This window comes from Melozone crissalis, unplaced genomic scaffold (assembly GCF_028551555.1).
Source record: "Melozone crissalis strain CALT ecotype California unplaced genomic scaffold, PUWL_Pcris_2 ptg000029l_1, whole genome shotgun sequence".
In the NCBI taxonomy this organism is placed as follows: domain Eukaryota; kingdom Metazoa; phylum Chordata; class Aves; order Passeriformes; family Passerellidae; genus Melozone; species Melozone crissalis.
In genome coordinates this window covers 322,757-344,729 of record NW_026535807.1, presented here as the reverse complement: position 1 = coordinate 344,729, position 21,973 = coordinate 322,757, and the positions used below count along the sequence as shown (strand labels likewise).

The window sequence follows — 21,973 nt, the reverse complement described above, 5'->3', positions numbered from 1 at the left end:
TTGTAGCTTGGCTTCTTTTGTTATAATGCCTTTTCTTTTTTTAATTTTAAAAATGCATATTTTCAAAGCTGACAGACAGTGCTTTCCTGCAACACGCATGTAAGTCAGCAGTTCACCTGATCCCACCTAAGCACACATGGGATTGGAATAAACCAATAGAGTAACTGCTGGGAGCATGCTGAATACCCTTGAAATAAACTAATGAGGCTGAGAGAAAAAAAGAACTTTCTAAAAGCTTTAAATTTTTTTTTTTTTTGCATCAAGATTTTCTTTCTTCTTTATATTGAAGGAAATAGGGGAAACATGAACTTCACTTGAACTCTCAAATGTTAATGAGGAGGTGCTGCTCCTGGAACTTACACAGTCCATTATATTTTTCCCTTTTTATGTGCTGAGGCAGTATGTGCTAAACATATCTAAGCAATTTCTGAATCACTTCAACTCCGAATATGAAATGTTTTGGGAAACATTCTGCCACTCAGAGATGGTCACTAAAAAGTTTTTATCTACAAAGGAGGCTATTAAAGGTACTCACACACGCACGCATTCACATCCACAGCAGAAACTGTTCTCTACGCGTCACCCAGAAACACTCCATCAGGAAAGCAAACACAACCATGTACAAGGAAAGGGAGCTTTAAAGCTAGAATCACATTTCCAACAACATCATCATTAAGCTATCAGAAATCATCACAGGCTTTCAAATTGAAGAGGGAGGAAAACCCCAAAATATTCTGCTAGTGCAAAAGGCAAAACACATGGCAGTTGTGTTAGGATATGAGAAGTGGATGCAGCATCATACATGACGTTAGCAGCATCATACATGACGTTACTGCAGACAACTTTCTGGAATGGAAGAAACTGTTGAGAGAGAGAGACAGACACTTTGTCCAGACCCATATGTATATGGCCTTCACCAAAGAGTTCTGAGATGTCAGTTTCTATTAAGCCTGCACCTTCTGGCAAGCTAGCAAATGATACTGAATATGACAGAGTTGAGAAAAGAAATGAAATTAGGATATAAAGAAGAGGGACAACACTTCCTTAAATACTACCGACACTAAATGTCCAGAGCCACTGGTGTTTAACTCCTTCCTGATTTGACCACATGAAAACCTATCTTAAGCAATTGTAGTATGTACAAGACTGAGAAAAAGAGGTACAAAGGCCAGTTTTCAGGAAAAAAAAGGCAACGAAGTATTTCAGTTATGTGCCAAATCAGTTCTTACTGTTATTCACACATTTGTTTCTGAAAAAACCTGGAAAATGGCAAGATGATAGTTAGCCAAGAAATGTGAGTCACTAGAGAAGAGCCTCACCGGAGCCAGCAGCAAGGGAGGGAATGGCCACACACCTCTGCTCTGGCTGTGGCACTGCAGAAAGCACAAGCAGTTTGGGCTTGAGTCAGCTGTAAATGTCAATCTTTGTTTTAATTAGGACAGGAGCAGATTAGTGCACATGGTGACAGAGAGGTGTACTGGGATCCCTGGGGGAAGGGCACCTGAATTTCCTGTGACTACAGAAAAAAAGAACCCTTGGAGGAAGAAAGATGGACAGTGGAGGCCTTGCCTTTGCTGGAAATCAGAAAACGCTCAAGGTATTAACCTTGTTTGAGGGAATTTCTCAGAACCCAGAATCTGTACCATAGCACAATGCCTATGTATGTGTGTATATGTATGTTGTACATGTCTCATACATGCCCACGTATGATTTCAACTGGTTTAGGTCACTTGGGCAACATTTGATTCCTAGAGGGAAGTTGATCCTGGAATGAAGGAAAACAGTAAGATCTAACTAAACACCATAAATGGTTTTGACAGAATCCTGGAGGTTTTTTTTTTAGATTTCATGAAGACAAAAGATGAATCTTGGCACTGTTATGGTGAAAAGGACAACAGTTAAAAATCAGCACAGAATGAACACAGATTCCTTGGACTTGAGGGCTGCCTACCTGTACCAACAGGTCACCAGTAATGGCACATTGTGAAGACTTGGGGCTGCATTTGAAGCTGGCATTCCCTTTTGAGATTTGCACACACAGGTGTCTGCACCAAGTGCTGTCCCTTGTGGCTGAAAAAGAGGATGGCACACTACAGATACAGACACGTAAATAATCTTACCAGAGCCTGACAGGACGAAAACTTTGGTTTCACTTTTCAGGTTTTTTTTTTTTTAATTAGAACTATTTTTGTGATAACCATTCTGTTAAGTGAACTGTTGAGTCAGTACTTCTTTCCTCAAAAGAACTTGTCTTTTCCCTAGGAAGAGATGAACAGAAATTCCTTGCTCTTATCCTGAGGCCAGGAATGAGAGATGACACGCAAACAAAAAATACAAACATAGCATCCTTCACATGTGGAAAAAGGAAAAAAAGCCCTGCATGACAAAAAGGTATGGAAAAAACAGATGTTTTCCATGATGCTGCATCTTTAAGCTCAGGAGGACAGACAAATGGCATATGGACAGTGCTGCATTTGACAGCCTGACACTAGGAACTACTCTCTGCCCTTCTCAGAACTGCTTCAGGACAAGACGGCTCACAATTATTCACGCATTTCTTCATTTAAAAACATCACTTCTTTATTTCAAAGAAAAAAAGTAATGACCCTCCCAACCCCTTCAAAAAAAACCCCAATAATAATAATAATAATTATAATAAAAAATCCTATTAGAAACAATAAGGAAGCACTGAGAGTTTGAGTATTACACTCTTCAAGTATGTTGTTCGGATTTTTTTTAAATCTGTGAATATACATATATTAAAAAAAAACCTTAAAAGTGCGACCAAGGGCTTCTGCTTAAAGAGTATATGTATTTCAAGGACTACTTCAAAATAGTGTAGCACGACTGTGCAGTTACTGTATATGGCATGAGGCTTCCACTCCATATACTCAGCCAAGTTAGCCAGCCTTACAGAAAGTTACTGAAGTCAGGTTAACACAAACGGCGAACCCAGATGCTGAGCTGGGAGAGGGATCCACACGTTGTTGTTTTTCTCTTGTTAAGGAAAGAAACCACTCAATGCATACACTCGGACATGGAATGTGAGCAGACTTCACAGTAAAAGTTTAGTGTTACAGGTTTGCTGTGGTACCATCATTCAAGGCTGTGCACTAGATTGAGCTTTGCTCGTCTTAAGCTAACCACGTTCTCTTCTTCCTGACAGGTTTAGTACAGTAGTTCAAGCCACAATTTAAACTGCCCATTGGTATGCTCCAAATTTCTGTATTTTATTCATTTCTTTTGTACACTTTAAAGAATCTTAAGATTTGCATCCAAAGAGAACCATGCTACATAAAAATTATCCAGGATTCTCACGAAAAGAGTTCTTGAGTAAAATCTAAAAAATACTATTGCAATGCATCTTGCAGAGAAAAAACGTTATTCTAAATGTAAACAAATTCACTCGGACACTTTAAAACTTCAGCAGAGTAGTCGCTGACTAATCTTTGCCACACTTGCTCACCAAGAGCACCAGGAGCGAGCGGCGCAGCCCATTCCTGCCACCATCATCTGGGGGGAGACAAGAATCGTTCCAAGTAGCCGGTGATGGCATCCCAGTGCTTCCACAAAAAGGCAATGAAAACCACTATAAATAAAGTGCTGAACGTCCTATTGCGAGTCTTCATCAGGGGCACAACGCAGTTGGCCACAGTGGAGACAAAGACGAGGAGGACAGCCATGACAGCCAGCAAGATGTTGATGAACTTCCCCAGCAGGTTCCTGGCTGTGGCGTTCTCCAGTCCCTCCAACTGCACCACCTGCTGCTGCTGCTGCTGCAGCTCCATCTTGGAGATGCGCGTCTGGCACGCTTCCAGCGCCTCCTGCGGGCAAGAGCACGTACTGGGTTACTCAAGTTCACATCTGTTACCTCACCAACCAGGCCAAGCCAGGAGCATCCCCTCACCTCACACTGCTCATGCACTGAGCTCCCGCCCTGCTGTGGGAGCAGAGGAAGCAGTGCCATTTCCCATATCTGAGGTGAGAAGCCCCTTGCTGACTGGGCACTGCAGCCTGCAATACCCCAGGTGCCTCATCCACACCCAGAAAGCTTGACATGGAGATGCTAGGCCAGGAAAACCCACAGCTTCTGCCAGAAGGGGGCTACCCAGCCACCTGGTCACTTCAGCTTTTTCAGCAAGAGGCCACTCAGAGGACAGAAGTGCTGTGCCTAGCCAGAAAAATTAATCTTCTTCTGGGATGTGCATTCCCAGAACCTCAACTTCCATCACCTTCCTTGGAGTCACTTGTGTTTATCTGACCCCTTTGCAGAAACTAGGCAACCTTGCAGAAACTACATCAACAAAAATAATTACCAAAGGCTCAGCTGTGTTCTGCTTGCTTAATGAGCTGTGAGCTCAGAGAAAGGTCTGAGGGGCACTAGGGCTGGGACTGCACAGCTGCCATTGCAGGAAGGATATCTTCTCCAGACTGCAGCAAGCTGTGGCACTGGCATAGCTCCAGCTGACTGTGAGGGCTGGGGAAAGACATCTACAAGGGTAAGAAGCATGAGATTTATGGAACTGCCTACAGGAAGAGGCAAAATGAAAGGAGGTGGAAGGAGAAGACTACCCTGCACAAATCCACCTCTTTAAAGCCCCACTGACTCAAGCGGGATTTGTCAGACCTTTTCACCGGGCTGAACCCCAACTGGACCAACCCAACCTGCACTAAAATACCGGTGACATGCAATGCAGGGGGCTAGGGAGAAGGAGAGAGGTTTTCAGGCAATTAACACCAAGAGAGACTTCTGCTCTTGAAAATACCAAGTTACAGTATTTCTACCAATCTTCCCTCAAGAGTCACCTGAATTTCCGGACACATAGGCCGTCTGCAGCAGTCCTTCCCAGACTGATCACCAAAAAAGGAACCAGGACTGTTCCTCTGCAACAGTAGCCCATGTTCCTAAATAGTTTTTTATACAACAAAACACTTCCCTCTTCCCCAGCAGTGCTGAAAAATAGGCTGTCCCAACTTTTAAGATTACACTAAAAGTACTGAATCGTACGATGAAGATTAAAAAAAAACTGTTGAGAAATCCCACTTCAACTCAATCTTCCTGCCATCTGAATTTAGAGAGGAGAACAAAACCCGACTGTTCTAACACTCCTCCAAGGGACAGCCTCCTGTTTACACTGCCAGGGGCCATTGTACCACTGTCCACAGACACTGATTAAATTTAACTTAAAGGTCATTGTCACCTGTTACATTTCTCACTGCATCATGTTTGTGGGGGTCAATGAAACACGAATGCCTCTCCTTGGTTAAGACCCCTGAAAGCACAGGGCAGAATTGCTCAGCTGTCCGGAACAGCAGTGACCAGGAAGAACGTTTGATAATCAGTTACAGCTGGTGTATGAACAGCATAGCCTGCTTGGTCTTCAGAGGAAATTACCTGGCTGAAGTACCTCGGCAAGAAAAAGGGAGAACTCTTAACCAACAACTCTCTGCTCACACTACAAATATTTCCCATGAGCAATCAGAACTGAGATATCTATTAAAACTACCACAGCAAGTACTTATAATAGTCAAGAGACTTGTTTCTGAACAGGCCTTTTTCTGTAAGGGTCAGCAGCTGCTTTGCTTTGTAGAAGGGCCTCCAACTTCAAGATCTCGTTTCACAACCTTTTCTACATACTAAAAGAAGCTTTTCTTTTAGAAACACCTCCTTATTTCTTCAAAGCCAACAGAATGAACTGTTTCCTGACTCAATGCAGTGCACACACAAAGCCATTTTTCCTTAGAGGTATGTGACCATTGCTGTAAAATCAGTGACACAACCACACCCCAGGGCCGTGTACTGGGAACGTGACTGCAAAAAAGTGTTTGGGTCACGGCCCATTGAGTGTCTAATACAAAAACCTGCAGAAAAAGTGGGCTCTGTCTCCTGCTCTGCTCCAGCTGAGCAGCAGGTTCCCTTTGTGTGGGACACAGCCCTGCTTTACAGAGGATGTTACCTGGAGAGATACCCAGAGGTCAGAAACGGAAAAAGGATCTTTTGGAATGCAGTAGTTTAGCAATAAAGCTACAAGGATCAAAATCAAATACTGAAGTGCAGGCATACTTCAAAAGTGAATGAGTTCCTGAAAGAGCAGGCAAAGGGCAGGACTTGGGTCGTTGCTTCTATCACCCACCTGGATGTCCCGGGCTCGCTCGTAAGACTGATAGGCAATCTTTTCCTCCATGCTGGCCAGCTCCTGTTTTAAATTGAGAATCTCGTTCTGGTGGAGCTCAGTCAGGTCATTTAACTGCTCTTCAAGTCTTTCACATCTAGAAATGACAACACATGGTACAATGGCTTTAATGAGAAGAGGATGGCAAAATGACACCAGTGACAAACAAGCAATGAACACCATGGCTTGTGTCCTGAAACCAGCATGGCTGCCTCAGTCAGCACACAGCACATTCTAGCACTAATGCCCTCTTGCTGGGAATTCCTTCTTTCTACCAGGTAAACTCTGTGATATTGTTCCTAATCTGCAGAAAACACACAATTGCATGGTAACTGTTAAGTGATGCAAGAAATCGAGGACAGAATAAGAATAGAATGAGGTATTCACCAAACTTCTGTGTAAACCAAACAGTTCCCTTCTATAATACCATAAACTCCTAAGCATTTTTATCTACACTTGGAACAGTAATGGGCATAAAAATGACACGGAAATGACATGCGACTGATGCCTCAGAGAACACGGTGTTACTGTCTGATCTCTGCATGAGGTCACATGGATCTTTGATTTGCTTTTCCTTTATCTCCCACGAATGATGCAACTTAACAAGCAAATACCATCACATTATTTGTAAGAAGGACACATGAATCACTAACCCGCAGGCTTATTTTTCAGTTTGCTCCTGGTGAATGAACCAGGAGCAGTCCTGAGGAAGAGGGTTGCTTAAACAAATTGAGTTATAACAACTCAGAGAGATAAAGTTTTGCTTCTCCCTAAGAGAGTTATAAATTAACTGAAATGGTAGCTCTGATGGTAACAAAGGTATGGACACAGATGTGGTGGCCATTGGGCCTTTTCTACCATCTACTCATTGTAGCAGATGGAAAAAGTCCATGAATGAAGTTTACCACACAATCCTTATCATCTGAATCTTGATACTAATAACCAAGACATTTCTAAGGATATAACCACAGAGATAATTCCTTGTTTAAATTTTGGTTTTCTTTTGACTCCACTGAATTTAATTCCTACAAAAAACTCCCACAAGATGAGTAAGAAATATTTATCTAGAATGAAGAATTTAATTGCAAGTTCTGAAACTAAGACACAAATCCTGCTTCTCGTTTTTTTCAAGACTTTTTTTTGGGTTTTAGAATCTGTAGTCAAAAGCCAGCCTTTAAAAACAGTCTTAGTGTTTTGTTTTTAATAGACAAGTATGAAAAGAATTTTTGTTTATGTTCCTAATGCAATATTACTTTAAACTAAGGAGTCAGACACAGCATTTCTGACAGCATGATAATTTGCAGCAGTAAAATGCATGTGGTCAACCTGCAGTGAAACCAAGACAACTGCCGGCTGACAAGGCTGAGCCCAGAAAGGTGCCAGAAGAGCTCTGCAACTGTGCCGGGATACACCAGAACTGGTTTCCCAGGACTGACAGGGGAATGGCCATATGAAGACTGGCTAACAAAGAAGGAGCCCAGATAATTAATATTGCCCTTTGTTCCCACACGACTTAAAACTGACAACAAAACTTGCCAACAACCAAAAAATCACAACTAAACCCACTCCAAGCCCAAAAGGCAGCATCAATTACTTGAAACATATTCAGTTTGTTACTATATTACAAAATTCAGCAGTGTGTCTTTTACACAAAAAGAAACTTAAGCATTTCCGAAAATAGCATGATTGTATTTTTTAACCTCCTCTCACATAACACCTTTCATAAAGCAGCTGGTGCCAAACAGCTTAAATCCTGTTCTCTAACAGGAAACAATTGTATTTTAATAACTTCAAAACTACCTCAATCTACAGGAAACATAAGGAAACCCTGCTAATCTGTATAGTTAAGAGTTTAAACAGAACACGATTAGCAGAAGGGTTGGCTCCAGTCTTCCTGCCCTGAAGACTGCAGAACAACCAGCTCATTCCCAATCCACACTTCACTCCCTGCTCAACACCAGAACTGCTGCAGTTTGCATCCAAGAATCACCTGCATTTCCAGAACTCAAGGTGTCAGGCAACTGCTAGAACTGGGTTATTTAAAAAAAACCACACCCCTGCCCCCACTAACCTACCCTGACTTATTTTTTAAATGACACATCCTCCATTCAGCTTCTTTTCACTTCTTGTCCCAATATCTACAATTTAGAAAATTTTCTTCAGTGGCTTTCTACTGGTGTTCAAATTTACAAAGCACTTACGGGGCCCAGAACCAGGGTTTCCCTATTGAAAGCTGATTTGCATTTAAGTGGGAGTATTACACAAGTAAAAGGGATAGGCTACCTGTCAAGAGGGTTAAGATGAAATACATGCCTCTAATTCATCAGTGCCAGGGTCTACTGAACAAACTAAACTTGTCTGTGAATATAGCAGTGCCCTGAATAATCAAATCCCACTTCTCTTCATGTATGGAAAATGCCTCAAGGACTATTTTGTTACTATTTAAAATGTGAAATTTATCCTTAAAAGAATAAGGTCCAGCCCAGAAACATCTCTGTGCAGCAGACCAATGCTGCCTGTCACAAGTATCACAGAGATCATCAGACCTGTTCCTACGGACACAGTAAATAGCTGGGGTGCTTGGTTCAAGTGTGGGATATGGGAACACTTCATTTCAAACAGCCGTGTTGTATTTCCACATGTTTCTGAGGCTCACTGCGTGGGAGTTGAGAAAGTGGTCTGAAAAAGACTCGGAAACACAATTATGACCATCTCATTTTTTAAAAACAGCTTTAAGGCATTTTAAAGTAATAGTTGCAAAAGGCACAGCTAGCACAGCATATGGAAGGGAGGGATGTGATAAAAAAAGGCTTTGATCTGCACTCAGTGCTGTGGTGAGTAAAGAAACTCTGATCAAAGTAATGCTACAAAGACGTCTGCATTAGACTGTGAATGAAGTTTAGTACCTGTCTTCAAATGCCTCTCAAGATGGATCCTTTCCTTTTTATAGCTATGCCATACAAACCTTCATGTAATCTTTATTTTTCACTAAATACATCTTTATGCTACTGACCACAGTGCTTCCAATAGTGGAGTAAACAGGTAAAACCAGAAGTTATTTCTAGTATGCTCCAAGTCTTTGATCTGGCAGGACAGATGAAGGACAGAGCTTGCTCCCAACAGGGAGCACAAGCTGCTCGTGACACCCACACATATCCCTGTACTTCCAGCTCCGAGCCTCCCTGCAAGGAGGACAGACAGCTCTGCAGGGATGTTTTGGTGCTGTCCTGGCTGGGTGAGCACCACCATGCTGCTCCACTGCCTGGCCACACTCCAGAACAGCCTTGCCAACCCTCCCAGACCTCAGAGGTTTAGCTCCTCTGATCTGTTTTAAAACACATCATGAGCACAGACTGAATTGTGGCAATTAGACTACATTAGAACCCAGACAAATGGAAGCACCAGTGACTAGCCTTTAGGCTGAAGGTTTTCTTCTGACAGGAGCATGGGAGACCTAAATGCCCTTTCCAAGGCTGTCAGGCTTGGGAAGAAACCCAAAACCTTAGACTGGCCACACTCCAAATATGTGAGCTTATGGTTTTGCCATGTGCAAACAGGTTCCTGAAGAGACAAGCAAGATGAAAATACTCAGCAGGAACTTTATTTCAGTCTTGATAGCACAGAAAGTCCCTGCTCGTACCAGTAAACAACTGCCACCTTCCACTAATGAGATTAGCAACAAGCCATTCAGGCGCCTGCTCCGGGTGCAGAAGAAAACAATGATGGCCAAGCAGCGTCAGAGCCTTCCTTCCTCAGTGGCTCAGCCCCAGCGGAGCAGAGCAGTGCTCAAGGGCCACACGTGCTGGGCAGCACAGCCCACCCTGGCCCTGCCACGGGGCTGCCAGGCCTGCACCAGGGCGGGAGAACTGGAGCAGCTGGACAGGCGAGTCCCTGCCTCTGAGACTGGGCTTAGCAAACCGGTAGCCACAGGGATGGCAGACAAGATCGGGAAGCAAGGAGAGGGGAGGGGAGGAGGAGATGAAGGAGGTCATGGAAAACCTATGAGGCAAGCCATGGCTGATAAACAGAAACTGCACAAACAAAAACGGGAAAAAAGATCAGAATCTACATAACAGTAGACAATTTAAGAAAGAGGAAATGGATTAAGACCAGGTGAGAAAATGTCATGGCATGTTCATTCCAGCTTCCAGGTACAATGCAAGCACTCAGTGTCACCTGACAAGAAAAAGACTTCTCCAAAAACTTTTTTTTAAGCTCCAACTCAACTCTGTGTTTGTTTTTGAAAGCTTCCCATAAACAGAGCAGAGTTAGGAGATATTTACAACTTTAAAGACCAATTATGATTAATCTGAATCCTCAGCCTGCCAGCATTAAATCACAACTTCTTTTCCCTTCTTTTAGCTTTTTTCTGAAGAGAGCTGAGGAGCAAGACAGGTTCCAGTTGAAGGAACAGGCACCACACCTCCCTGCCAAGGCAGGAGCACCCTCTGCCCTTGGACACATTACATCACCGTCCACTTCTAAGGTGATGTTGGCTTTTATCATTGTGATAGTTCAAAATACAGAAGCTATAAAAACAAGAATCTACATGAGTCCTGTAGTCATCTAACTGTGATTAACCCATGAGCTCTTGCTGATCATGCAGTCACCCACACAGACAAGGGTGGTTTGACTGGTCCTTTTTAAAGGTCACACCTTTAATTAATTTGCATTAACATTCCAAATGACAGGTCTAAATTACTGTCTTAAGCTTTTATAAGCCAAATGCAGATTGTCCCTGCTTTTCACTCCAGGCTGCCCAGGTTAGTGCTTGGGGTCTGGGCTGACCTCAGGGGAGTGCTCTGCAAAGGTTAATGGCACATAACATAACAGATATGACTTCATGGTGAGCTAGTATGGGACCTATGTGAACCTTGCTCAGAGGTGCTGGGCAGTAAGCAGCCCGCTTAGCTGACAGCACACATCAGTCCCCAAGGTCTGCTATTGTACTTTCAGGCCACTCCTTCAGCTATGCTGTGCTTGCATTAGCGTTCCACCATGAATGGCTGCTGCTGTATGTGTGAAACAACAACCTACACAGCAACAGACAACAGCACCTCTCTCCTCTCTGAGGAGCAGAAGATCCATCCAGCTCTGCATTGCTTTGGGATGACTTGATGACACTGCGGCACAAGGAACCAAAGCTGCTGTGCTGGTTGCCGGTTTCAGTCAAACTGCTGATTATTACAAAGCAGGATTAGAAAGTAGTGTTGGTCTGGCTTTGTTTGCCCAAGCTCTGCAAAGCACATTGAGAGCCTGCTGTCTCTACCAGATCCTAGCAGGTTAGCCTTTTCCAGAGGTTTTTCTAATGATTTGGCATAAGCATGTCTAAAGAGCTGTAGGGCAACTCTATGTTACACTGCACAAACCAGTGCAGCAAGTGGCACAGGGCACTTCAGCAAGCCTGTACACACCCCCAGCAGCTCTGCTGTGCCTTTCAGGTTGTGTTTCACATCCTGGCAAAGCAATGAAGGCCATAAAGAACCTCATGACAACAGCGTACTGTCCTTCATCAGAAGGAGGGCTTGCGCTTTGCGTTTGTTATTTAAAGCTTAAGAATCCTGTCCGGGATGCCTGCAGAAGGGCAGCTAGTAACTCTTCCCGTCAGAGCCTGGAGTCAAGCCCTTGCTCCCAGCATGCGCGAGGGGGACATCAGGTGTTCGGCAGGACAGCACAGGGCAGTCTGCAGAGAGCCTCTCCTACCCTGCAAGGAAAGGGAAGTATTCCCTCAGTCCCTCTCCGTGGGCAGCTTTCCTCAGCAGGGAGGTGGGGGCAGCCGGCCAGGCCGCCTTTACTGAAGGCCACTGTCACCTCTCCCCTGCGACTTCATCAGGGATCAGCAGTCCTGCAGCAACTGCTCCACCTTTCCATTCCCTTCCAGTGAGGGGAAGACTCATGGAAACATAGGTCACCTGCTTCCAGTGCCCTCTAATCACAACAAGAGCACTGTCAGTATCTGACATTTAATTCAACTTCATTTCCCTGGGTGCTGCCACTGTGGACTGAGCAAAGAAGGGAAGGGGTATCTTAGTTTTGGCACATGGGCAAGATCATGTATTTTTAGAGAACTTGAAGAAAGCTGGAATGTTTCTTTCTCTGGTAGATATGGATCTGAGTGTTGGAGAAGGCAGGGTCAAGTCATGTCCACATTAGTTCCCTGTCATTTGTTTTGATCCAAATATTGTCAGGATTTTTTGCAGGGCAAAGCACTGTGTGATACCAGTAATTGCATCAACATACTACTCCTGGCTTTGGGACACCTTATTCAGCTTCACTTTCTATCTGGAAAACATTTTGAAATAACCTTTTTCCTTACAATCTCTTTATTGTACAGAGAGGGAGGTGAGCAGTAAGATAGAAATATTTATAAAAGGCAGAACTGGGAGGGAATAGTCCTGAGACGACCTCAGAACCATCCACTTGAATCAGGCTGCTGGGAACAGCCTGCCGAGCACTACCATCCACACCTCTGGTGCTTTGCAATCACAGCATTGGAATGTCAAACGAAGTACCACAGCACATACCTGTACCGCTCCTCCTGCAGGGTCTGCATTATCAACGTGTAATCCCTCTGGTAGCGAACCTTAAGGTCCTCAAATGATTCTTCCAGTCTTGCCTGTGTCTCTCGAATTTCTTGTATCTCATGCAGTATTGCATCAAACCCTGAGCTCTGCATATCCAGAGTGTTTGTTTTGGAGCTGGAAGCTCCCACAGGGCCTCCTGTTGTACTGTTGGCTCCCACCGAGCCTGATGTGGCACTGGAACAATCCTCTTCACTGCCATATTTTGGGCTTGACTGAAAGTTCTGAATAACACCTAGAGCCTTGCCACCTGTCCCATCTTCCTGGCCTTCTTCTAAGGAGTCTTTCAGATTAGCAATATTGTCTGCACTCCCAAACTTGTTCCTTATGAGGGAAGCAATCTCCCGGGGTTTGGAAACCACAGCTCCTGCTGCTGAATGTGTGGCCTGGGAGAAACTGGAAAGTCCACCTTTTACACTGTCAACCACTCCCTCACTGAAGCCAGTGACTTTTGCTCCAACGTCTTTCAAACCCTGATGCATATCCCTGAAGACATCCTTTGGCTGCCGAGGGATCCCATTCTGTTCAATCTCTCGCAGCTTTCGATGGTAATGTTCCAATTTCTTCTGCAGCTGCAAGATGGTCTGGGCTGACTTTTGATTTTTCTTCTCAAACACTTGCTTAATGCGGGCACTCTGCTGCTTGTCTGCATTGTTGGCCAATTTCAGGTACTCTGCCACGTTGTCATCACGGGCTGTTTGCTCGATTTTGATCTGCTCTGTCAGCTTCAGTATCTTCTGCTGCAGGTGTGTGATGGCCACTTTTGTCCGCTGCGGATCCGGGGTCCCATCAACGGAGTCTGCATTGATGCTGCCATCAGTGCTGGAGGCCACGGCACTGGAGGTCTGTGCCAAGCTGCTGACTTCCAATCGCTCGATCTAAGCACAGAGACAGAGAGAAACATGAGTGCTAATCAGCAGCTTCACCAACAGAAAAGCTTTCCTTCTTTATGCCAACCAATTCTGAAAAATTGTACCTTTTTTCAGCTGGCCAGGAGACAGTATCAATCAGGAGAGCTTCATATATTTTACAGAGATCCAGCAAAAGTTTAAAAAAAGCAAAACCTCTCATACTTGACTGCACTTAATCACCTCAAACAATTGAAAACTCAAGCACAAACGTGCAACAGGGCACCTCAGTTTGGCAGACCGAGCGCTCCAAGATATCAGTACAAGGGCAGGGGCTCAAGAGAGAGCGAAGAGACCAAGAAGGTAACTGAGAGCAGAAGTCACACGGTTTAACTGTACAGTACAGCACACCCCAGTCATTCCTAGTGCTTCACCTCTCTGAACAGCAGCAACAGTGAAACCTATAACCGATCTACTATGGTCAGAAAAATGGAGCCTGAGAGGCACCCTAATGCACACCTTGCCGCGGCAAACCCTGCGAGCAGGTGTCTCCGAGTGGGAGGAAAAAAGTGAGTTTCAAAAGACAAACCCCACGTATGGAGAAAAAAAAATAATAAAAAAGGTTATAGGCTGTTTCAGCGCAATCCACCCGCCAAGTACCCGCCGCGAACCCGCGAAGGACCAGGCAGGTGCGGCCGCACCGGCGGCTCCCGACCCGGACATGGCTCCCTGGAGCCGAGCGTGCCCCCCATCCCGGCCCGGCCCGCGGTGGGTGCTCCGGCGGAGGAGCGGCCGCCCCGCGGGGCCCGCGCGTACCTTGTCCCGGCGGGGCAGCAGCGCCCGCTCCCCGTGCATGGCTCCCGCCGGCCGCCCGCCGCCCGTGCATGGCTGCGCGCCCGCCGCGCCGCGGCCCCGCCCGCCCCCTCGCGGCACGGAGGCCTCGCCGGAGCCGCCCGCGTCCCGCAGGGAGCCTCCACCCCTGGTTTGGATCCCGCGGCCCCCGTCCCGGCGAGGAGCTGGGGAGCGGCCGCGATTGCTGCCCGCACGCTCCGCTCCCGCGGCTCGGCGGGACCAGCCGGCAGCTCCCCGGCTCGTTCCACTGACACAGCTGCCGGCCGACCCACCGCTACTGCCGGGTCGCAGAACCATGTCCGTGATTGGGAATACGCGCTTTACAAAACAAAAGTGCCGTTACACTTAACTGTAACCTCTCTCACGGTTCATCATTCCGTATTTAATGCAAAAAACCCCGCAGGCTGCAACACTGGCCGGCGCCGGGGGTTACCCGGGCTCCTTCCCATAACCCTAAGGTTCTCTGTTGCCCCATCAAGAGGAAAACCAGACACCTGGGGAAGCAACTGATTCATTTTCTACAGGAACTCAGCTGCTGGAAACTTCTATTATAAATAGAATATAATTTCTTGGTCTGTTGTGACTCCTGAAATATCAACTGCTTTCTCAAGAAGGTTGAGTTGTAGAAACCCTGGAGCTCTGGAGAGATCAATGGAAAATCGGTGCTAAGAATTAATATTAATCAGTGGGACCAACACTATACATGATATCAGTACTGCACATGTTGTCTCTGAGATGTAGGGACATGCATTTGCAAGTAATACACATTTGTAAAGACACCTCTTCTTGGAATTTGTAACTTCACTAACATTTTTCCAGGGCTGTCAGTGATCAGACTTCTCCCTATGGCCTAGACAAACACGAAGACTTGGCCTGTGCAGGGCATGCTTGGCCTGGGAGCATCACCCAGCACCCACGGCACAGCCGGGCCGTGCCTCGCCCAGAGAGCAGCGCTGCCAACCAGCCGCCACCCCACGAGCAGCACGGAGCATCTGTGCAGCACACCAGGACAATCATATTGCTGTTAACTGCCTATGAACCAACGGCTTCTCAATCCATTCTTAACAATCTCTACCTCCTCCAGACTGAGGACATTTTAGTATTTAATGACAGACGATGAAAACCAGAAAGATCCACAGTTTTGATGCAAAACTTCCACAATTTAATTTAATATAACTTTTTTTTTCTTTTTCTTTTCATAATTGATTTTTTTTTCTCCTCGGCAGTAGTAAGAGTGAGCGAGCATGGGACTGACCCAGTGTCTCAGAACCAAACAACAGCTCATCACCAGTTTTTCTGCAGCCCAGAGGCTCTGAGCTGAAATCTGCACAGATCAGTGTCACAGAACTACTGGGGCTTCAACACTACTTTGCAGTAAAGAGTTTCTATCAGCTTAATTTACTCCAGGTTTGGTATAATTAGTATGTGTGTATGGATAATTACCATAAATTACACCAATATAGTACACTCTTCCTCTCATGACACAAGTTTTGTGAGAGAAAAATTTGGCAGAAACTTTCTCTTCCCCACCTTTTAAAGTCAGTTGACTTCAGCAAATCTGCCCAGGTTATCTCCTTACACCTGTGGTAGAAAATGAACTAGAACAGCAGTAACAGAATAAACCAAGTTGGGATAATGCTTTATAATTACCAGCTGTGTGGATATTATTCGGAAATAACAAAAAGGGTTCTTTCCAATTCAAAAGGAAAAGGCTGAATAAGTGCAGTTCTGGAACAGAACTGAGATAATTTAAATACTTTGTCCATATCGACAAGGCTTTGTAAAGGGAAGACTAAGCACAAACTGGGTCCCTGGGAAATGCTGTTGACATATTATTTAATTTGAGATGATGGTCAATCTGTCCTGAAAAGATGCTGGTAAATTAAGTACTATAATGATCAATGTTTGTATAAGAATAGGGGTTAGAATTCAATAGCCAATCTCTCTTGCAATACAATTTTCCATAATATTTGACAGTCCAGTTAAGGGGAGCTGTGTGCCCTCCCACCAGGAGGTACACTGAGAACTGCTTTGGAATTATGCCACAAAGCAGGTGAAATCATGTGAGGGCCTTATGCTTTCTCTCTCTCAAGATCTTACCAAATTCTCAACTGTTAATGCTCTCAGGCTTTCCCTCCTGTACACGCTTTCCAATGTCTCGATTCTGCATCACACGGCCCAGAAAGCACCTCATGATTCTGCCTTTTGGTGCTGCTGAAGATTAAATACAGCAGTTCCTTTAAAGGTATTTCACCCTCCTAAAACTCCTCAGTAAAAGCACATACCGGTCATTCATAAAGAAGATGGATTGTTGCGTTTAAACACTCAGAGCAGCTGGCCTAAGCAAACAGCAGCTTTCAGAGCAAGCCTGCTGCAAGGGGGCAACTCCTGCTTCCTCCTCCCTCCCCTCGTGAAGCCTGGAGCTTCACAAGTGTGACTGAAAATTGTCATGCTACTTAAAATAAACACATGGAGGGCAAAGTGATTCAGGGGAGCTCAGAGTGAGACTGCACAGCCCCGGAAAGAAGCTAACAGCACCTGAGGTGCCTGGGCTAATCACCTTCCCAGTGACTGCACACCTGACTGGCAGCTAAAACTAACCATGAAAACATTCAGAATTTGTTTGGCTTCCTTTTCCCACTGTGCTGAAGGCAATACAGTCATACAGACAGAAAATCTATGAGACTCATAGAAAGTCATAGGTTTTAGACTTCCTGTTTGGAAACACCACTCAACAGCATCATTAGTGCATGGCAGGTGCAGGCTTGGGCATAGAGACTTGGCCAACCCCTCCACACGGGGCGGACAGATGGTCGCCAGCCTCAGGCAGGCACAGGAGCAGAGACTCAAAATCTCTGATGACAGTTAAAAGGGAGTTGGTTTGTTAGTAAGCAAGATCTCTAATCAATGCCTCAGAGGAAATAAAAATCACAGGGGAGAAAAAACCCCACCATTCTTTGTGCCCGACCACATCTGCAGAGTAAAAGCCCCCCCAGGCCCCATTTCATTGGATCTGCATTACCTAAGTGCACATTTGAATAAGCACACACAGAATCCCCAGCAGGTACAATGAAGAGATACTTAAACTTCACAACTTACTATGAGGTACCCATAACACATTAGATTAAGTGCCATCAACAATCACAAGTCACCTCCCTGCATGCCACCTGCAGCACATGACTCTTGAAACACATGGGTTGACGTGGCACCAGCCCCACTGTCTCATGAGCAGCCAATGTCCTGTTCCTCTGGATCCAACACAGTCATTGTATATGGCACAACTTACCGCAGGTCTCAAAGGAAACGAAAAAGTGTCACAAACTCTCCTGCCTCACCCACTTTGGTGATGCAATAAGCTCTTTATGACCTACACCTGATCTAGAATAAGAGTCTGTTTTTCTGATGCTTTGCTTTTTAAAGGTTGTTATTGAATCACAGATCAGTTGGGGTTGGAAGGGACCTCTGGAGTTTACCTGGTCCAACCTCCTCCTCAGGCAGGGCCACCAAGAGCCAGCAGTTGTCCAGGACCATGTCCAGAAAGCTTTTGAGTATCTCCCAGATACTACTTCCACATCCTGCATTTGTGGATCTGTCTGTCTGTTGCAACATTGCCACACGTCTGATACCAGCGACTCTGTGGGTCACTATTTACTTCTAGTTGAGTATTTCTGTGATTCCAAATCCTGCACAACAGCATATGTAAGGGAGAATATTTCTGTTCATTCATCTCTCAGGTAAATATAAACAGAAGATCTAAATACTGCTGCACTGAACCATCCCTAGGAACAACTGCTCATTCACATGTGGATTCATTTATAAATTACCTTCCACCTTCCTTCAGCAAGTGCTCAGGGTGCATATATGCTCCCGCTCTACAAAACAGCTGCCTTGGATTTACTGTCAAGAAAAAGGAAAAGCAAAAAACATGTCCAGTGTGATTCCTTGTGACACACTACAGTTATTCTGAAATACTGTATTGAGTGATTGAATCTTCAGAAGCTGCAGCAGCTTTGCTTTTTAACGGGCTCCAGCTACTCACCCACACAAACCTATGGTCATCCTTGACAGCAACTGTACTGAGGTGTCTCTAGCATGCTCCTAAATCCAAATCCAAATTAAACCTGGCTAAGGAAAGCACACAAACAGATGGACAGCTCAAGGAAGTCTTGCTGTGTGTTTTTCACAGCACAGCTCATTGTTTAGATTATAAAATGGGGATTTCTGAAAGTTATACAGCCTTTGCCTAAGAGCAATTAACCCTCAAAATGATGGGAAGATCACCATGGTTATGGGTTTAAAAAAAAAAAAAGTGAGAAAAAATGAAAAATTACTCTGAAAAATATTCAATAAAAAATTCCAGTACAATGCCTTTGCCTGCCTCAGACAACAGCTTGAGCAGGAAACCAACACTGTGACACCAAGAGGAAATGTCTTTACACCTTACTCACAATAGTTAAACAGTCACGAGTGATGATTGCTGCAACAGGAATGCGCTAATGGTACATCTGCCAACACAGAGCCCCACAGGCCTGCTCTGGAGAGAGGGGAGAGGGCATGTCCCTGCCCCGGACAGAAGGGCTGTGGGCAACCACAAAGGGGAAACATTTCACATATGCTGCATGCAGTTGGGCATTCCCTTTCTGTAGGGGGGTCCAAGCCAAGCAGCTCCCTGCCTAACCCTGTACTGGCACAGCCTGGGGACAGACAGGACAGCAGCTCCCTCTAGAGCCAATATGTGAGTTCACTGGGAGCCAAGTGATAAGATGCTTGGGGATGTTCTTACTACTTTCCGAAATGTGGTTCACCATCAGGCAAGACAGCAGAAATACCACTGGAGGAAAAGGTGACCTGGGACTGCTTCATTTGGCACTGGTGCCAAGAGCAGCATCCCTCAAGCAATGGCCTGAGGCACGTTGACAAACCCTCACTTGGGATTTGGTAAAGCCAGCTGCAGGGCGACTTGCCCATGGCCTTGTACCTAATTCAGTATGAAATGGAGATGTGACTTCATGTGTCACATCAAGTGCCAAAAATAGTTTAGCTGTAAAGCAGCCAGCTGTCTGTTCCTCAGAGTTGTCAGCAGCAGACCCATATTCAGCTGCAGCCCTTCCTGGTGTTGGGAGCAATGATGAAAGATGCTGCTGCCACACGGCATCATTCTCGCTGTCCCAGAGGCAGCTTCTGTCACAACCAACACCACTTGTTCCACAGGGGAGCTCCAGTGCAGCCTTGTCAGTGAAGGCTGGTCACAGAGGCTTCCCCCACAGCGCCTTGCTGTCAGCGCAGGGGGATCCAGGGGGCTCCACATGTTCCCCTGCTTGACTCCTCCTGCCCAGGGCCCCTGCCTCTCGGGAAGCAAATGTTTCGCTTACTAACTGGTTAAGAGGTAGCTGAAGCTACAAGCTGACCTCCCTCTTCCCCAACTGCCCCTCAGGCACATGCATCCCTGACGCCTACCAGCCCAGTATGGTGGGCTGAGGCAAGGAGCACTGCACAAGCTGTTCCCTCAAGCAGGACTGGAACATGTGGGACCAGGCACTAGCCTGGCCTGCAAGTACTCACTGACATCCCAGAGACAGAAGGGATTGACACAATGCAGTGTAAAGTCTCCCTTAAGAGGCTGTCTACAGCCCCTTTAATTCCTTTTAAACAACATCGTGGCCAAAGACATCACCTTCTTGACCTCAAATTTCTGAAATCCTGAGAAAAATATATTTTTGAGCAAAAAAAGTAAGGCTTGATGGCCCAATTCAGTAATGGTTTCCTAAAGCTAGACTAGTCAAGCAGAAAATCATCAGTGTTGACTGAATAAACAAGGCAACATTGAGGGTGAGGGATGTCCAAGGGAACGGACACAACAATCTGGTCGGAAAAATAGGAAAGAACTGAATTATACACAAGAACTCGTAGGAGGTGATAAGGGATGACACAGCAAAAGATGCGGCCAAAATAACAACCATGGATGTTTATTTTAGCAGCTCCTGATTTCTAGTGGGGAGTGCCAATCAGGCTAGAAGTTACAAAAATAAGGATAGGAAACGAGGTAAAGCTGAGCAAAAGTTAAGTACAGGAACCAGCAGAAGAGGGTGGATTAAGAAACAAGTTTATACAAGCTTTTATAAGAAAGTGACTATGTAAAATGATGTGTGGTTTTTTTTTGTTTGGTTCTGATTTTTTTAAAATCTCATCCTATTTTCCCCAGTGTTTGAGTCATATCTCATTACCTGAGAGACAAAATTTTTGTTAATACTTCCCAGACTTTTATGCTTCAAGCTGCTATCTGATGAACAGAGATTATTATTGCATATTATATATTCATTTGTAAAGAACACAGCTTAATTTTATGGTTGCAAGTTAACTTTGACTTGCAAAGCACTGGAGCAAACTGGATCTGAAGTCTGGAAGGACAAATGCCTCTGCATGATCCTTCTGCACAGAACAGCCGTGTGCAAGAGCAAAGATTCTCCCTTTTTCAGGGGATGTGTCTCTGCTGAGTTTTAACATGCACATCCCCTCCAAGTGTTTAATCTGAAGGGCTCCAGCAACTATACTTCTACACTTCCTTCATTTATTTTTAACTGTAGTATTTGTTGCAGGTACAACACATACTGTGACCATAACCAAAACTCCTCCCTGAAGTTTATCCAATCAACAATACAATATTAAGCAATTCAAAGCAACAAGATTCATGCTTCCTGTGAATATACTGCTTTGCCATTGCCATAGAGCATTTCTTGACATATTTCCTTATTTAAAGCCTTTGTAGTACAACACACACATAGTACCAAATAAGATCATACTTGTCACAAACGTACAGTACAGCTGCTTCAGACTCCTGCTTTGTTCAAAAGCAGCTTGTTTACTCCAAGTGCTGCAGGCGTTCCTGCATTACACCAACTAAATCTCTAAGATCGCTCCAAATGGCAAACACAGCTTGTAAAGGACAAGACACTGTGAGCAAGGGCAGTCCCCTCAGCCCATGAACATGCCCTCCTCAGGGCCGCTCACGTGTGGCACAGATGCCTTCTGGAAGAGAACAGCAAGCAACGAGACATCAGAGAGGAAGACGCATTCAAGGGATGACGAGCACCTGTCAGGGTCAGGCAACAGGGCACTTGTCCAGAAATCCACAGGGAACATTGAATTAGGTAAATACTGAAATCACTATGCTGCTTTCAGTATTCCTGCAAAAGCTAAGAATCCCCATTGAGAACTCCATTTTAGAGATAGCCCTCAGTGCAGCATCTCCTCAACATACGGTAGAAAGCTGTTCAGACTACCCTGACCTGGCCTAGAGAGCACAGAACATGGTATCCTGTGCTCACTATTCCTCTCTTCAGCTCTCAAGAGGTGATGCAGTAGCCTCAAGTTCGGTGTGACAAGATGCAAAGCATGCATATCTATCAACCTGTGATGTGGAACATCTGTAACCCCCTGGGCTTTCCTGCTGCCCTGTACCACCGCAGTCTGCACCTCTGCAACTCAACAACAGGCATTTTTCCTGAGAGTGACCTGTGTG

General features: G+C 45.2%; 1 protein-coding gene across 2 annotated transcripts in view; it reads right to left on the bottom strand.

Moving 5' to 3' along the window:
- Positions 1-817: 817 nt before the first annotated feature.
- TMCC1 (transmembrane and coiled-coil domain family 1) overlaps positions 818-21,973 on the bottom strand; it is a 58,102-nt gene continuing 36,946 nt past the window's right edge. For both annotated transcript variants that reach the window (XM_054280917.1, XM_054280918.1), the window contains exons 2-4: positions 12,698-13,632; positions 6,135-6,270; positions 818-3,824 (exon numbers count right to left, since the gene is read on the bottom strand). In XM_054280917.1, the coding sequence (XP_054136892.1) occupies positions 3,510-3,824; positions 6,135-6,270; positions 12,698-13,632 (1,386 nt within the window). In that variant the 3' untranslated portion in view covers positions 818-3,509. The remainder of the gene's footprint in view (positions 3,825-6,134; positions 6,271-12,697; positions 13,633-21,973) is intronic.